The sequence below is a fragment of the Engystomops pustulosus genome, chromosome 3 (assembly GCF_040894005.1).
Source record: "Engystomops pustulosus chromosome 3, aEngPut4.maternal, whole genome shotgun sequence".
Lineage (NCBI taxonomy): Eukaryota > Metazoa > Chordata > Amphibia > Anura > Leptodactylidae > Engystomops > Engystomops pustulosus.
The window spans coordinates 52,689,039-52,706,730 of NC_092413.1; the positions used below are offsets into that span (position 1 = coordinate 52,689,039).

The 17,692-nt window shown below is 42.3% G+C and overlaps 2 protein-coding genes across 4 annotated transcripts in view; one reads left to right on the forward strand and one right to left on the reverse strand.

The window, feature by feature from the left end:
• Positions 1–393: 393 nt before the first annotated feature.
• MORN2 (MORN repeat containing 2) lies at positions 394–14,816 on the reverse strand. The gene is made up of 5 exons (XM_072140800.1): positions 14,632–14,816; positions 12,740–12,793; positions 5,739–5,845; positions 5,464–5,600; positions 394–616 (listed from the first exon to the last, which is right to left on the reverse strand). The coding sequence occupies exons 1-5, from the start codon at positions 14,648–14,650 to the stop codon at positions 514–516; spliced, it is 420 nt and encodes a 139-aa protein (XP_071996901.1). The 5' UTR covers positions 14,651–14,816; the 3' UTR covers positions 394–513.
• Positions 14,014–17,692, forward strand: part of DHX57 (DExH-box helicase 57) — a 30,045-nt gene continuing 26,366 nt past the window's right edge. The window contains exons 1-2 of one of the 3 annotated variants that reach the window (XM_072140792.1): positions 14,014–14,032; positions 16,859–17,091. In XM_072140792.1, the coding sequence (XP_071996893.1) occupies positions 16,859–17,091 (233 nt within the window). In that variant the 5' untranslated portion in view covers positions 14,014–14,032. Of the gene's footprint in view, positions 14,033–14,698; positions 14,847–14,979; positions 15,244–16,858; positions 17,092–17,692 lie in introns of those variants that run through there. The other 2 variants (XM_072140793.1, XM_072140794.1) reach the window with 2 other exon arrangements.

Genomic DNA, 17,692 nt, shown 5'->3' on the forward strand with positions numbered 1-17,692 from the left:
GTTGTACATCAATCATAGTGCTCCCAGAAAAGTATACGCTCTGTGGGGGAGATTTATCAAAAGTTTCTTAGAGCTGTTCTAGTTGCTCATGGCAACCAATCAGAGGCCAGCTTTCATTTCCCCACAGCTGTTTATAAAATGTAAGCTGAGCTCTGATTGGTTACCATGGACAACAAGAACCGTTTTACCTCAGATACTTATGATATATCTCCCCTGTATACTTATTCACAAAGCAGCTTTGATGTGTACCATCTCTCTACAACTTTTACCAAGCCAGATGTAGTTTTTTGTGTGTTTCATAAAAAACACACTGATATATTAAACACAATAGACATTTCAGGAATCAAGTTCATGAATTGCTTCATCTTTTATATATATATATATATATATATATATATATATATATATATATATATATATCGGACCTGTGAAATGCTTTATTTGTAAAGTAATCATCAAGATTTAAGCATATCAGATGTGAAGACAATCCCATTACTGTAAATCTGGAATTATTTACATTTTCAACCTTAATTTCAGGCCGGGAGCTGCTTTATCATGAAATGCTCCTTTCCAGTGTAGCCCATTGGCATCCACGTATTCACCTTCTCCAATCATCCTGTGAAGGTAGAAGAGTCTGGGTGAGGCTTGATTCTCTCTGACACGTACTTCATGCATGAAATGCTCTAATTTACTGCCCTAGATGTCTATTTCTACTACAGATGATTGTTCTCTTAAACAGGATTACATGTGACAGATACTGCGCATTCACGTTGTTATTTAAAATACAATTTAATTAGCAAGATAATTAGGTTTTCTATTAAAATCTTCTTTTTATGATAATCTTTGGTCTACAAAATAGAACTTTTAAGATATACAAAAGAGCTTTTGTTTTACCTTTTTTTAAACAGGGACACATATTTGCTCTTTCTGTAAAGATGGAGAGTTTGACCATTAAAGGGGGGACTCTAAGGTACTATGTACTCCTCAACCTGCCGGACATTATTCATCCAACAGCGCTCTTCTTATGCCCCAGAGCTGCCTCAGTCTTTAAAAAAATTATCTCAATCAGGTCTATGGATGACAGATAATAACTAAGACTGCTTGCTTGACTTTTTTGGTACTCTCATAAGAATGGAATGCAGCACATGCACAATATACCATATATTCTCGCATATAATCCGACCCGAGTATAAGCCGAGGCCCCTAATAACTGAGAAAACTTATTGACTCGAGTATAAGCCTAGGGTGGGAAATGCATTGGTCACAGCCTCCCAAGTAATGTGTTGTCCCATCCAGCAGCTTCACCTAGTAATGAAATGCCATATGCAGCAGCAGCCTCCCATAGTAATGCACCATGAAGCAACAGCCTCCCCCAGTAATGCCGCATGCAGAAGTAGTCTCCCCTAGTAATGCCCCATGCAGCAGCAGTCTCCCCTAGTAATGCCCCATGCAGCAGCAGTCTCCCCTAGTAATGCCCCATGCAGCAGCGGCCTCCCTAGTAATGCCCCATGTAGCAGCAGCCTCTCCTTTTATTTCTTCTACTTCTTCAATATTGTATTGTATTATGAAATTTTGCTTGTAAACCAAGTTAACATTTTTGTAAAATGCAAGCTTGTCTTGCAGAACACTTGCAGAAAAACTATTTTGTAATCCAAGGTTCCACTGTACATTAAATATTTATCTTTAAACCTCAACCTTAAAGAATTTTGCAAATTCAGACGCATTCACAGCGAGATGAACAAGACAAATAGTGTTAATTAAGTGGCTAATGCAGCGCTCTTGTGTACAGACGTTGGCTCTAAAAATAGTACATACTGTATTAATCAAAGTGGGAAGATGAACGCCTCTTAATTTGTAGTAAAATTAAAAGATCATGCTTTTGAAGGGAAAGTGCTTTGTATTTAAAGCATTTATTCCTGTGAACAAGACTGCAAGAAATAACTGCACTTGTAGATAAAGGTTTATAAAAAGTAACATGAGTATGATATAATGAGTGTCAGAACACCGAGTGCCCAACCCTTGAGTCTGTCTACTTTCAGGAGAATGGGGGATTAAACTTCTCCCTGAAGTGTTAGGCCCTGGGTGGCAGCAATATATATCGATAGTATATATCAGTGATGGCTAACCTATGGCAGAGGTGGCACTCAGAGCCCTTTCTGTGGGCACTCAGGTCATCACCAGAGAGGACTCCAGGTATCTTCCTGCAGTCCCAGACAGCCCAGGACTTGATGTGCACACAGCTATTTTAAAGTGACAGCTGGACCTGGGACTATTTCCTGCTTTATTGGTGTCCTCAGGGGGCTGGTATCAATGAAAACTATGACAGAGCAGGGAGTATAAATCTCAAATTACATTTCTGTGTTGGCACTTTGCGATAAATAAGCGGGTCTTTGTTGTAATTTGAGCACTCGGCCTCTAAAAGGTTTGCCATCACTGGTATATATAGTATTATATAGTCATATTTAAGATAAGCATCTCACTTTTCAGATCCCATCAATCTTACGATTCTGTGAGCTACTGATCCAGAGTTGGGAATACAAGCTGCATAAAATGATCCGATTCCCACCGTTTTTTAACTGCTTTTATTGCTAGTTTGATAGCTCACAAAACCACAAGCCTGATGTACTCTGAAAGATGAGATTAATATCTTTTATATGACATTAAATATATGTTTCTAGGTACTATAAAACCAAAGAAAGAGGCATCTGAATTGACGCTCCCTCTGCAGCCTCCAAACTTGACTCATCTCATGCAAACTATGATTTCTCTCTGTTGATTTTCACATTAATTCAGATGATATTTTTTAAAGGAAATGGATGAAATTTCACATAAAAGAGAGAATTTAAGAAAGCACATTTAATGCTCTGTCAAGTGCGTATCTCATAGGGTCTGAAAGGGGGGCACCTCCAAGGACGTATGTGACACATTCTCTCTTCAGAGGGCTATAACTTTGGATCCATGGTACCTAGAATCCCACTTCTTTTTATCCTCTGAAATAGGAGAAGCTCCTTTTTCATAAATAAATTCTAGATGTCAGGGAACCAGAGATATTCAATTTAAAGTAAAAATTTCATGTTATTTTATATGTAACAGTGACACTGTTTTTTTTTATTTATTATTTATTTTTTTTACAGTATTTTTTTATTTATTTTAACAAAACAATAAGGTTACATACAGTAATTTGTGTTGCAACCTAACAACATACTTGATTGCTTACTGAACAATGGACATATATTTTGAACATTACAACTGAGGGGCACAACCTGTCTCTGAGATAACCTCTAAGATTAACTCATAATTATATCTCTTTATCACAAAAATTGTGTAACTTGAGTGTATCAATGAAGCCCGGAAGCTTGTAAAGCATGGGATTTCTTAATGTATGCTAAGGTCTTAATTTGCTTACTTTTCATAATGCTCAGGAAGCAATAGAACTCCTTATTAATTCTTTAGTAAAATGCTGTTCTTGCATTCTTAGGAAGAAGTCTAGATTGCAGAAAATAGAAGCTAGTGGGACATGGGGAGACATCCCAAGCCATATGGCTTTGCCAGATTGTCCCATAAACTTAAATACTGTGAGGTTACTAGAGAAATAATAGTCGTCCTATGCGGGCTGCTGTTGCTTTAATTGCAGGTAACAGGTCACCCCAGCAATTAAAGAGGTTGTTCAAGATGGTAAAAAAAAAAAATGTGCCGGGAAAAAAAATGAACATTTACTTACCTCCACGGTCCCGCTGGCTGAGGTGGCCACGCCCACTCATGCCTATTGCCAGTGCTGTATCAGGTGCTGAGATATGGGGACGGGTGGGTGTGGCCGGAAAGCCAAGCTCAGCGGAGCCCCCTGTGGGGAACGGACTGGAGAGATGGCAGCGCGAGAAGCTGGGAGGGACAGTGGATGTAAGTAAATGTTTATTTTTTTATGCAGCCCCCTCCCGGCCAAGTACAATTTTTTTTCACATCTCGGACAACCCCTTTAAGCCAGTCGTGCCACACCATAGTATTGGTTAGGGTTTGGACTCAACAAGTAATTTGAGTAATTGAAGCTGATTGTATTTGCTACATTGATTGGCTAGTTTAAAACTGTACTAAAAGATTGAAGTTATCTTGGAAGTGATGACATCTGATAGATGAGCTTAACCACCATTGTTGAGGAAAACCGTGGATGCTGTGGGCGTCAATGGGAATGTGTTCCTGCCCCCCTCCCCCATTGTGCAATCAAAGGGAAATGGTGTACAATCCCCCCAGCGACAACCCGACTCTTCATACAGATCAGTACTGTGTGAGTCTTTAACACAATGTTTGCACTGCCTGCATCCTTTGAGCTACCCAGATGCCTCAGTCATAGAGAGGACTGGGAGGACCCCATGCCGCATCCGTCGCCTGTAAAGGATGAGGAGCGTGGAGGAGGCTGCTGGGAGCACAGGAAGGTCAGTATAATTTTTTTTGTTTATTTTTTACTGTGCTGGAACTATGAAGGGGCATGTGCTGGGGGCTACGTATCTACTGAGGACACATGTGCTGGGCTTATGTATCTACTGAGGACACATGTGCTGGGGCTATGTATCTTCTGAGGAGGCATGCTGGGGCAATGTACATACAGGGTACAGGAATGTTGGATCTGCTCATCTCTGTATATAATGGGAAACTTGCGTTTGGAGGGTGACAAAAAAATGTGCTGAAAACCCAAACTTGGCTTATACTGGAGTAAAAAGAAATATATAAAAACTCAACTTTCCGGCTTCCCCCGCTGCTGGCTATATACTGGGGCAGGGGGCTGGCTATATACTGGGACAGGGGGCTGGCTATATACTGGGGGATATGGGCTGGCAGGCTATTTTCTGGGGGCAGGTGCTGGCTATATACTTTGGGGCAGGGTCCGGCAGGCTATATAAATGGGGAGTCAATAGGTTTTCCCAGGTTTTTGTGGTAAAATTAGGGGCCTTGGCTTATACTTGGGTCAGCTTATACTCGAGTATATATACGGTACATATTGGTGAGAGACCGATAGGCCTACACACTTATTAAAAGAGGTGCCATCCTCATGTTTTATATTTCCTCCTTTAGCTACCTTCTAAAACCAGCACTGAAATGCATTAGTTTGGAGGCCGGGAGTGAGCAGCCCCTAACTACAAAAGCTCAGGCTGTTGAGCCAAAATAAGTTCTCACGGATCTGTGTGTGAACCGACTACCCAAGTTGTAAATTTTAGAACAGGTCCTATTCCTGCCTGTGTTTATGGCTGTGTAGAGGTGGCCTTACTCCTGATATTCCAGCAAAACCTTCCATAGGTTGCTATGGGATAATGGTTTGTAACGAGGTAAGCAGAAAGGATAAGAACATAAGCAACTTATCAAATTTGAACCTGCATTATAGAAGTTTACTGTTAAAATATTCTAGTAATTTATATTATTTTACAAAAGTAAAGCACATGTGATTGATATTTAATGTCTATATCATTAACTTACTTGTTCTCTGTAAAGTTCCCAATGTACTGAGCTCCATTTGGAAACGTGTAAGTACCTCTTCCATGAAACTTGTTGTCAATAAATTCCCCCTCATACACTGCTCCTGATGGATGCTCAAGTTTTCCAAGTCCATACATCTGTATTAAACAGAAGAGTTACAGATTACAGTTTATTATAAGTTATGACGTCTAATTATAGATGTCGGCACATGCTTAGCATTTGCCACTTACGTGCAGTGCTAGTCTGAAAAACTATGGCAGATCAAAGCAAATTACCCTGTCATTTTTCCATGAGCCAGTGTAGGTTACACCATGTGGACTCCGGTTTACTCCAATTCCACTCCTCTCCAGTGCTCCTGTAGCTGATCTTCTGCATTCTCCCTCTAAAAGATAGCATAAACAAAGAAAGTGTAAAGCAAGTGAAACCAAACTGCATCTACGAGCATACTGTCTTTAAAAGGGTTTTCCCATGAAATAAGTTAGGCCCTAACCACAGAGATCAGCTAGTTAGGCCCAACTTGCTGATCGGTTGGGGTCATGAAAACTCGTACTCTGCAATCTCTGTCAGCTCAATAGAGTTAAAAGGGTAACCCGGCCCTGAGAGACCGCTGCTCCTCTCATACTCCTTTAAGAAATAAGTAATAGGTGCAATTGGAACTATGAAAATGGCTGTAGCCATGTTAGCTGTTGGTCAATGGTGCAATCTCATAGAAGAGAACGACTTTGTGGTCACACCTGCGCACTACTGCTCCATCCATATGGAACAGTGATGGTGAACCTTTAAGAGACCAAGTGCCCAAACTAAAACCAAAACCCACATATTTTTCACAAAGTTCCTTATTGCTCCCTGCTCTCTCACAGGTTTCAATTGCATTGGCGTCCTGAGGCCACCAATACAGTAAAAAGAAGGAGAAATTTCAGATTATCATTTTAGCTTCCCTCCAGAGTCCCCTGAACAAGTAGAATCACAGGGCCTGGATCAGGAGCTCCATTGTGAAATCAGCTCTGTCCACAACTCCTCGCTCCTCCGGCAGTTTCAGTCACTTTAACATAGCGCTGAACATGAAATATCCTGGGCTGCCAAGCACTGCAGGAGGCCTTGAGTCGTGTCTGGTGAACTCTGTGCTGGGTGATGGCTTGGGTGCCCAAAGAGATGGCTCTGATTGCCACCTTAGGCACCCATGCCACAGGTTCGCCAACACTGATATAGAGGAATCAGATACCATTCTCCTGGTCATCAAGAATCCCAATAATGAGACTCCTATCCTAATTCCCTTTTCTTTGTGCTCTTTGTTTGAAACCCTTTTAAGGCTTTGAAATACAAAGTAGACAAGAAAGGCTTTGAACTTTTTATATAAACCGCAAAGACTTTCCTAAGATAAACTGGGAAATCTTGGATGGGTAAGGAGTTTCTTGTGGTATCCTAGTCCTGTAACAAGTATATGGCACAAAGTACCCAAATGCTTTAATTATCTTTTTTAATATTTATTTCATACATTTTCAATTTTTTTAACAAATTCCCAATTAGTATTCATACAGTGTATAATTCCTATACATTACTTAAAGGAAACCTACCACCACGGATCTACCTATTAAGGTAGATTGGGTGGTAGGTGCCTCTATTGTACGTGAGGATAGCCCTTTTAAGGGCTAATCCTCACGTCCGCTGTATCTTTTTCTAACTTTTATTGCCCTAATATGCTAATTTCCTAAAGAGGCTACTGGGGTGTGGAGTAGCCGGCTACTCCACGCCCCAGTAGCCTCTTTGATCCTCCTACTGGCATATCTTTGGTACGCAGCTCCTATCTGCAAACCGTCTTGAAAGCCGGCGTTCTGCTCATGTGCAGAATGCAGGCCCATGGCTGCATAGAAACAGACCAAAAACGGTTTCAAAATGCCAAGTGTGGCATCACCCTGAGTCTTCCCCAAGGTGGAGCCAATGGGGCAGATTTACTTACCCGGTCCATTCGAGATCCAGCGGTGCGTTCTCTGCGCTGGATCCGGGATTTATTAAGGTAGTGCCTCCGCCGTCCACCAGGTGGCGCTGCTGCGCCGAAAAGCATCTGAACGCGCTGGAATTCACCGAGGCCGGCTGAGTGAAGGTAAGCACAAGCTCCGCGACACATTTTCCGTTTTTAAATGCGGCGGTTTTTCCGAATACGTCGGGTTTTCGTTCGCCCACACCCCCCGATTTCCGTCGCGCGCATGCCGGCGCCGATGCGCCACAATCCGATCGCGTGCGCCAAAATCCCAGGGCAATACAGGGAAAATCGGCGCAAATCGTAAATATTCGGGTAACACGTCAGGAAAACGCGAATCGGGCCCTTAGTAAATGACCCCCAATGTGGGAAGTCTGCACCCTCTACTTATGCAGGACTTCCATCTGGATGCTAATTACTCCTTATTAGTAGCAGAACAACCAGCTTTCCCACATCCATCCAGCTTTCCATTGGGTAACAAATTTATTCTACACACATATACACTCACCGGCCACTTTATTAGGTACACCTGTCCAACTGCTCGTTAACACTCAATTTCTAATCAGCCAATCACATGGCAGCAACTCAGTGCATTTAGGCATGTAGACATGGTCAAGACAATCTCCTGCAGTTCAAACCGAGCATCAGTATGGGGAAGAAAGGTGATTTGAGTGCCTTTGAACGTGGGATGGTTGTTGGTGCCAGAAGGGCTGGTCTGAATGGTCCAAAAAAGCAAAAACATCCAGTGAGCAGCAGTTCTGTGGGCGGAAATGCCTTGTTGATGCCAGAGGTCAGAGGAGAATGGGCAGACTGGTTTGAGCTGATAGAAAGGCAACAGTGACTCAAATCGCCACCCGTTACAACCAAGGTAGGCAGAAGAGCATCTCTGAACGCACAGTACGTCGAACTTTGAGGCAGATGGGCTACAGCAGCAGAAGACCACACCGGGTGCCACTCCTTTCAGCTAAGAACAGGAAACTGAGGCTACAATTTGCACAAGCTCATCAAAATTGGACAGTAGAAGATTGGAAAAACTTTGCCTGGTCTGATGAGTCTCGATTTCTGCTGCGACATTCGGATGGTAGGGTCAGAATTTGGCGTCAACAACATGAAAGCATGGATCCATCCTGCCTTGTATCAACGGTTCAGGCTGGTGGTGGTGGTGTCATGGTGTGGGGAATATTTTCTTGGCACTCTTTGGGCCCCTTGGTACCAATTGAGCATCGTTGCAACGCCACAGCCTACCTGAGTATTGTTGCTGACCATGTCCATCCCTTTATGACCACAATGTACCCAACATCTGATGGCTACTTTCAGCAGGATAATGCGCCATGTCATAAAGCTGGAATCATCTCAGACTGGTTTCTTGAACATGACAATGAGTTCACTGTACTCAAATGGCCTCCACAGTCACCAGATCTCAATCCAATAGCGCATCTTTGGGATGTGGTGGAACGGGAGATTTGCATCATGGATGTGCAGCCGACAAATCTGCGGCAACTGTGTGATGCCATCATGTCAATATGGACCAAAATCTCTGAGGAATGCTTCCAGCACCTTGTTGAATGTATGCCACGAAGAATTGAGGCAGTTCTGAAGGCAAAAGGGGGTCCAACCCGTTACTAGCATGGTGTACCTAATAAAGTGTCCGGTGAGTGTACATCAAATTAGATTCTCCATTCTCCACTCATCTCCTATCCAGCCCCTCACTTTTATCTCCTCCACTCCCGGTCAACTCTTCCACACACTATCCAATCATTTCCTCTTAGTTCGACTCCTGCATCTGATATTCCAATGATATTCCAATGTACTGTACCTAAATGGTTAATACTGCAATTCACAGTTTAGCCCCAAGTGTAACACGCTAATAAAAACCACCATAAGCCACAACAATAAAGCTCAACATAACTAACCCCCTACAGGGACTTCATCAACGGCAACCTCTTGTGGGTATCTTCGTCTGAGTGAGGATCTCGAAATACAATGGAGCATTTCAAGTGCTCAGAACATTATTCTATGCCCTGACAGATCACCTTATTTGAGCTGAACAACATATGGTAACAGCGATTACGGCGTTCTTAGCGTGACAGGAGATGCTGAACTAACACGGTATCATGTATAGAGGCTTTCCAAATGAGCACTTCTAGAAGCCCCTCCAGATGCTGCAGCTCGCTCTTATAAAGCTGCTCTGGCAGTTTTTGATGCTCATGTTCGACCTCACAGCATCTCTCCGTCCTAATGATGAGTGTCTGTGCCTTACATTGACAGGTTATAAACTAACAATACAATACAGAGCTAGGAAATACCCATAATGACATTATTTCTGCCTCTTCACAGGGCAACAGATCACTTTAAGACAAGAATATATTGTTTCCCTTTTGAAAAAGGGAAAATTTAAATCTAAACATTTCAACAATTTTTTTTTAGCTATTGGTGACAAGGCTGCTTGCAACTATTCTTCCATAGACAGGCAAGAAATTACCAGAGAAAGTAATGTTATATGTTCACTGCAACCTGTGTGTGGTGAAATGTGGAAATGGAGCTCTGAAAATGCAGCATTTATATCTAAAATTGTCGCGTTTAGTAATTCTCTAACAATCCTATAAATTATCTAGTGAATGATTTGTTTGCCGTTATTCTTCAACCTATAACCATACATCCTCACTAATGACCAGTGAAGAGTCAGGACAAGCCCATACATCAGATAGTTGGGCAACTGGTTTAGTCTAAATAAGTCCAATGTGTATATGCCGAGAACAGTGTGTATAAAAGGTTGAAGGAGCTCTTCGTACACAGCCTGAGATAAACTCTGCAAATAGTCACTTGACCCTGAAAAACTCCACAAAATCAAGTAAGGTTCGGGGGTCCAACCTGCAAGTGCTCTACAAGAACACTTGTGAGACTGTTCAGGGTATTGAGGAAATGTATGCAACACCCTTGCCGATGCAAGGCAGAGGGGTTGTTGCAAATACGTCCCATCATGTAGCTTGCAGCATGTCACTACATAACACAGATGAGCACTGCAGCGGTAGAGTCTGCCTGGTAAGGCAGGAGTTAATTGTTTTATGTGATGTAATATGTGTCAGCCAATCACATGTGTTACACCTTGTATCTGTGAGCTGAGATGTAATTGGAGGAGTAGCCACCACCTGACCAGTGGCAGTAATAAAACCCCTGGTCAGGAAACTTCTAGAGGTCAGTCCTCTCTCAGAAGAAGAGTTCAGAGTTAGCTGAGACAAGCTCAGTCAGACAGACCAAGTCAGACTCAGAGGAGTCAGTGCAGCCAGCATACCACACCAGAGCAGGAGAGCTCAGCTCCCTGCCTGAAGAGTGTAGTGAGTTAGTTAGTGAGAGGAAAGGGGTATCATCCTACTTTCAAGGGTGATATCTGAAGCAACCCAGGACAAGCTGAAGCATCCTACTAGGACACAGCTATCTCCCAGCCTGCCCTTTGCATCCAGGCTGAAGTTTACTCCTGTGGCTCCCTCCAACTGCATCTTCATCATTCTACCAGTTGTCAAGGCACGTTGCTATTGTTCCTGTCGGTTCCAATAAAGAATTGTAAGTTATTTTTGTTCAACGTCTGCCTCCGTCTGGTCCCTGCTACTACGGCTGTCACCATCACGGGCACCCTATCCACTACACAGGGACTCATACTCCAGACCCCAAAGGGTTGCCTCAGGGAGAACCGCCATAGCAGCCTCTCCCTCATCATTTCTTGCCAACACCACCCTGCTGGAGACCTGCCAGGCTGTAGGACAGCCCTCCGGTTCCCCATACCAAACACCGTGACACTAGCGTGCCTAGGCCGCAACCGCTAGCCACTCAGGTACTGCGGGCCCCGGCTGTCTCCAGGCCCCAAGACAAGGCTAGGCCCCGGTGGGGGATGTTGCATGTACATACGCAAGGCCACCAAATACTTGAAAGACATCACTCTGCAGGAGAAGTGCGCCCTCTTCTGTTGTTACAATGGAGGAATTGGCCATTGTGCCTGGGCCAAACAGTGAGACTGGAAACAAGGGACAAGAAAAGCGCAGAATGGGAGGAATATGTGAAAACTGGAGCTTAGTCGGCATACTGCACGCTAGTTTTACTAAGAGTATCTGGCTTCTTAGTTTATTTGTTGCTGGGTACGAGCAATTTCAGCTATAATCTCCTCTGATTTTCAATGTAGACTGTGGTAAATGAAGTGGATTGGGGAGTTCACGCCCACCCACCCCATCACAACCAGAAAAAGCGGCATATGGGTCAGAAAAGGGTAAACATTACAGAAATGCAGCTTTTTACATGGCCTGTTGTGCCTTGCCTGTATCAGATTTACCAATATGTGAAGTATGTGGTGCAAAATGCATAAATATTTGTACCAATATGCACATGTTACATCTAGTTTATGGACATTTGGATTAGTTTTGGGTTCTAAATATCTCAGCAAGGCTTAGATGCCTTGTCACTCATCCTCATGCCTAAGTGACTAGAGGATATGGTTTGAAAAGCACATTTTGTGCCGAACAATACTACAATTTTTGCCTCAAATTTGTTTGAAAAAAAAACAACCAACAAACTATTTTTTTTTAAATATTATATTGGGTTAAAACAACCATACATAGTTGTCTATTAATGAATGGGTTCTGCACAGTGCTAAGTTTTAGGCCCCATTCACACGACCGTCGGGGCAACATATATCTGGCCAAATGTTCCATAGACACTATGTCACCCGGACGCAGCACTCATTATGCTCACCGTTCCGAGCCATGGCTGCAAAAAAGATAGAGCATGTACAGCCATGCGGCTCTATCTTCTATGAGTGCTGTTCAGTCCTCCTCATCTCCGGCACACCTACATTGTACCCGCCTGGCTAAGGCCCGGTGTTCATACGTTAGTGTGAATGTATAATTACTGTGTCTGACCTATTCTGCAGACAGAGATGAAGCAATGCCTTTATCAATGCGGTAACTAATACATATCCATCAAGTTCAACTTTTCTCTGATCGGTTATACACCATGTATAGACCTCCGAACCATTTTTAGTATAGACCTCCATTTTTAAGTATCTTTGCTTTATTACAGAAATACTTCAACTGCAAAGAAGCCTTTCCTGTACTTTAATGTATCTAAACTGCTTTTACAGTATGCCTCATGAATGCCCCCTAGTGATCTTACCAAGGGTCTCCGTTTTCATGCTCTTTTGAAGCTGGTACCAATATGACCTGTGAAGCTCTGTTATCTACTAGCCACATAAATGAACAACATTTAAACAAGAAAAAGTTACAGTATGTACTGTATATATATTTTTCTTACCATAAGTGTCTCCATTTGGGAACACAAATGAAATCTGAATAAGTTCAGAAACGCCTAGAAAACAAAAAAAAACAAAAAACTGTAAGTTGTCTTAAATGACAGCAAGCAAGATCTAGAAAGCCGTGAGGAATTGAAACAGAAAGTATACTAGAAAATTGTATAACTTTTCATAAGACAAACAATATCAATTATTTGCTGAAAGTGGAGAACCCCTTTAACAGAGGGGAGCACAATATCAGGTGGGCTACAATGTGAGGAAGGGAAGGAGAGATGGAGGAAACAAAGGGGAGAATTATACTGTGTGGGGTTGGAGTAAGGGGCAGAGCAAAAGGCATGACTTAGGAGGAAAATTCTGTCCCTCTTTCACTGCTACAAAAATTGGTATGCACATAGTACCCAAGGCCAGCATTCGTGGAAATCCATCCTTGTGGGAATTCAAATGTTGAAAATGCCCCACTGATGTTAAGAACAATGTGACCAGTGATCATGGGCCATATTATACCACAGTCTCTATCCATTAATATTGTTCTACAGTCTCTATCCATTAATTATTGGCATTAGTGAGGGCCCACTTCCCAGTAATCAGACACTGGACTTAATACTTATCAACAGTCATATTAAGTAAACAGAATTAACCCCTTCTGCACACAGAACAGAACTGAATAGTTGTGATACAATAAAAATCTTGCTGAGCTGAAATCCTTCATCAATATGTAACCTGGATTTTGGGCCCTTTATATTGTACTGAGAATGGTCTTCATAGTGTATTTATGTACTGAGCTAAGTTTTAGTAATGTATGTAAATACTGAGCTTGTTTGTAGTGCCTTATTTGTGTCGTGCCATTTTGGTGCTGTATGTTTCTCTTATTAATGTGGTTCTTGAACTGTATGTATATTATAAGCTTGGTCCTGGGTACTTCTTTTTTTTCCGGGGCATCCCGGAAGAAGCTAATAACGGTGAAACCCAGGGTCGGGCCAGCGTGTGAAACTGGTGTCCCGTTTTTATATTGTTTTATGCGCATTTTTAACATGCTCTTGTGAGTATAACTTTTATGAATAAAAACCAAGATTGTAGGATCATACTACACTATCTGGTGCCTATATTTTCTTCTAGTTTTCTACTACATTATTTGGTGGATCTAAAGAAGGATAAATCGCACTAAAAGGATGTTTCGAATGGTGACCTACGTCTTGTTGAAAGAATTCTTTCATTGGTAGAATACAACTGAAGATTTTATTATCAAATTGATGAAATACCGAGAGGAGGATTTGCTGGAAACATCGAGAGCTCCGGTCAGAGTAAAAACTTTTTTTCCCTCTTTCTTCTGTTTAATGTGGGACTTGTTGGACCGGTCCTAAACTGTGGTGTAGCTCCGCGGTGTAAAAGTGTGCTGCACAGTGTATACAGTATAACCTATCAGTCTGCAATTTGTTTTGCCGTCGTTTGATAGATGGCAGCACACGATGATAACTCCCTCTGTCATCAAACACGGGTATTAATTGAACCGCCCCATATAATGCCTCCTTCTTGTGACCCTTCCCCCCCCCCCCCCCCCCCTAAGCAGGTTTTGCTCGCATAAAAAAGAAAGGAGGGCCATATGGAATCCATGTGGATTCTGTTAAAAATATTTTTAACAATAAAACAATAAAAATCTGCATCAGAGAGGCCGACAGCGGCTTTTGATGAGGTTTTTTTTTTCTTTTCAAATTCGGCTATGTGTGAACATGTGCTTGTAATGTCGCATCGCTTTGCTCTTGTACTTGTGACTCTGAGTCATGTCCTGCACCTGAATCTACCTGTCAGAAGATTTATAGATATAGTATCAATTCATACTGATATGACATAGAATAATGAGGTATGGCTTCAGCTTCACACCTATACGCATCCTTACCGCATGATACATTTTCCATTTTGCCTTCGTTACCGCAAATAACAAAGCTGCCAGGTTACCATGGAAATGGGGGTAAAGCGCCCTCATAGAAGAGGCGGGGGAAATGTGACGTATGTTATAACAGACCAATAGAATGGCGGGGGCCGGTCTAGGATGCCGGCTGGCTGTGCGTCACGTGATCCAACAGGAAGTTGCCCCTCGGTGCTGTGCGAGAAGTGGGTAAATGTGTCTGTTATTGTGTCGTCGTTATTGTGCGGGGCTGCTAATATTCACAAATCTTTATTGTATAAGACAAATCATGACATTAGCACCGGACCTGGAATCTTATCATGTTATGCAATGTCATTGTTGTTGTGCGTGCTGAGCGTTGTAGTACCACAGCAGCTGGAGAATCCTATGTTACAATATGTATCATACTGTAGTTTAGATGCTACACGTTGCAGTCCGCTATCCCTCATGGTGCTGTTCTGTATAGAAAACTAGGCTAATTGGGTGACATTTTAGCCTCTTCATAATAACAAATATTTTTCTATTTTATTATAGTTATTTGTTATACTTTATACCAAGGTCAAGTTGCAACAACGGGGGAAGTTCTGTCCCTTTAGATTTCAGGTATTAATTACAAATCCTCAAAATCCAGTGCTGCTGTTTATAGGGCAGATAAAATTATGGGATGTATCAAGAGAGGAATCGATTTGATTTTCATGATAAATACATAATATTGGGGCACATTTACTTACAGAGACAGAAGCATCCCTAAAAGTGCTCTTTCTGTGTATAATGCTGCGCGTGACACATAAATTAAGAAAGTGCACCAGAAATCAAGAATCTGTCACTTCCCTGCACTGGGCCAACATAGTTCACCATATTTTTTGTGGTGCACCTTTAACATACAGCGTATGACACAATTTGCATCAGACACTTAATACCTGTGCAAGCCGTTTTCACTTGAAAGTAGTAAATGGGCCTCATTGTGTAGAGTTCCGGTGAATAAAAAGCACATAGTAGAACTGGACCTGGTGTAGAGGAGATCACCCAAGATTATTAGGGGAATGGGGGGACTGGAATAGAATGACAGATTACTAAACTTGGGGTTATTTGTAAGATGTCTAAAGGGAGACTGTGAGCAAATTCGTAATAGACAGTACAATGATCTTTTCAAAGACTTTTTTTATACCTAGGCCTATGACCAGGACAAGGGCGCATCCTCTGCTCCTAGAGGAGAGGCAGTTCTACCATCTCCATAGACTAGGGGCATCCTTTAGGCCTAGAGGAGAGGCGGTACTACCATCACCATAGACGCGGGGCATCCTTTACGCCTAGAGGAGAGACGGTTCTACCATCTCCATAGACGGGGGGCATCCTCTATCCTCTGCCTAATATGCCCAGAGGAGAGGGGCTTCTACCATCACCATAAACAGGGATTATTTACTGAAAGAACAGTGAGACTGGAACTCTCTGTCACAGGAGGTTATGGCTGATACCTGGATGCCTACTTTTAGAACAAAGCTATCACGTGTTATGGGTGGGTGGGATTAAGGTTGGTCTTTAAGTACCTGCATCTATTTTCAAACCTTATCAACTATGAAATTATTTTGGCTAGTTTTTCTCTGCCTTGATAAAGATGTGGGGCTTAAATATGGCAAATCTTGGCCTAGGATTCTTGTCCAAAGGAGTCTGCCTAAGGCTGATGGCGCATGTACAGTCCATAAAAACGGACTGATTGTGTGACCAGATCTCAGCTACCAAGCTGAAGAAGAGATCCTTGTATCCTGTACCACTTCGATACTTGGAGTGCAGTCCTCTTCTCTGTGGTCGTTCTGTGAAATCCAGTTGCATGCAGTCCTTATTTCCTGCATCAGCTGTAGTCATGTGCAGCTGGCCTAAGGCTACAGTCGCATACAGGGACACGAAAACAAAAATAATATGAGCAGTCAGACAAGTAGTGGATCCTGCTGCTTCATATTTTGGTCTGTAGGTATACAGTAAGTAAGCCCAGCATTTAACCATACATAATTTTTTTAAAATTTAACATACTCTATATTTTGTGCTTTAAATTTGTTTATCCAACTTATAGTCCTAAATGTATTGTTGAGATCTTCAAGCTTCTTCTAGTGCAGAAATTGACTAAATGTCCCATTTAATAAATATGGGCCGCTGTCTTTAAGTTATCTTTCATTGAATATGTGATTCATGTACAATGTTGTATGATATTATGTATCTTCAGATGGATATTCCTATTAGGAGAAAAGGCAAACCAAACAAAGGAGGTGGCAAAGGACACGGTTCAGGAAGAGGGGGCAAAAGAGGAGGTGGTAGTGGGCGAGGCGCTAATAGAGGAGGAAGATTCCGATCAGAACCTGGAGGAGGAGGCGGTGGATTTGGCAAGAAAAGCTCTAGTAAAGCGTGGGATGATGGAGATGACATCTGCTTCTCCAGGAAACCAGAAAGACCACCAAGGTAAAATGTCTCACTATTAAAGGGAACCTGTCACCAGGGACCTCATTTTCACAAAAAAACTAGTTGCAAACGCCCTTTACATCCGCATTGCAAAGATGCCATAGTCTATTTTCTGAACATTTTCATTGCGTGTTTTAACTTACCTGGCTCCCTGCCAGAATCCTTTACTGACTCCTGGGGGCTTTGGTTAAGATACATTTAAAGAAAAAAACAACAAAAACACTTTTCTTATCTGTGCTGCTCAAACTCTCCTCAGCTCTCAGCCCCCACCTTTCTGCTCGTTTACAACCCCTCCTTTCCTCACTGATCACCAGGAGGTGAGCACAGGATTCTGGCAGGTGAATTTATCCCAGTGTGAGTAAAGGAGCAGGAGGGAAGGGTTGTAAACTAGCAGAAAAATGGGGGATGAGAGCAGAGGAGAGATTGAGTAGCACAGACAACTGTTTTTTTTAAATGCCAGATAAGTTAAGTTGGTATTTAGTTGCTAGGGCTCTATAGGAACTTGTCACAAGCTTTGTATGTGAAAATGTGGTGACAGGTTCCTCTTAAGGCCACTCTTATGCTGTTGAGGTTTTTTTTTAAATAGTTTTCAATGTTGATT

What these genes read in the sequence shown, in the direction of transcription:
- MORN2 (XM_072140800.1), bottom strand. An exon ending in GCTCATGGAAAAATGACAGG is followed by an intron (nt 5,601 to 5,738) that starts GTAATTTGCTTT and finishes TGTTTAATACAG; the next exon opens with ATGTATGGACTTGGAAAACT. An exon ending in GGGAACTTTACAGAGAACAA is followed by an intron (nt 617 to 5,463) that starts GTAAGTTAATGA and finishes CTACCTTCACAG; the next exon opens with GATGATTGGAGAAGGTGAAT.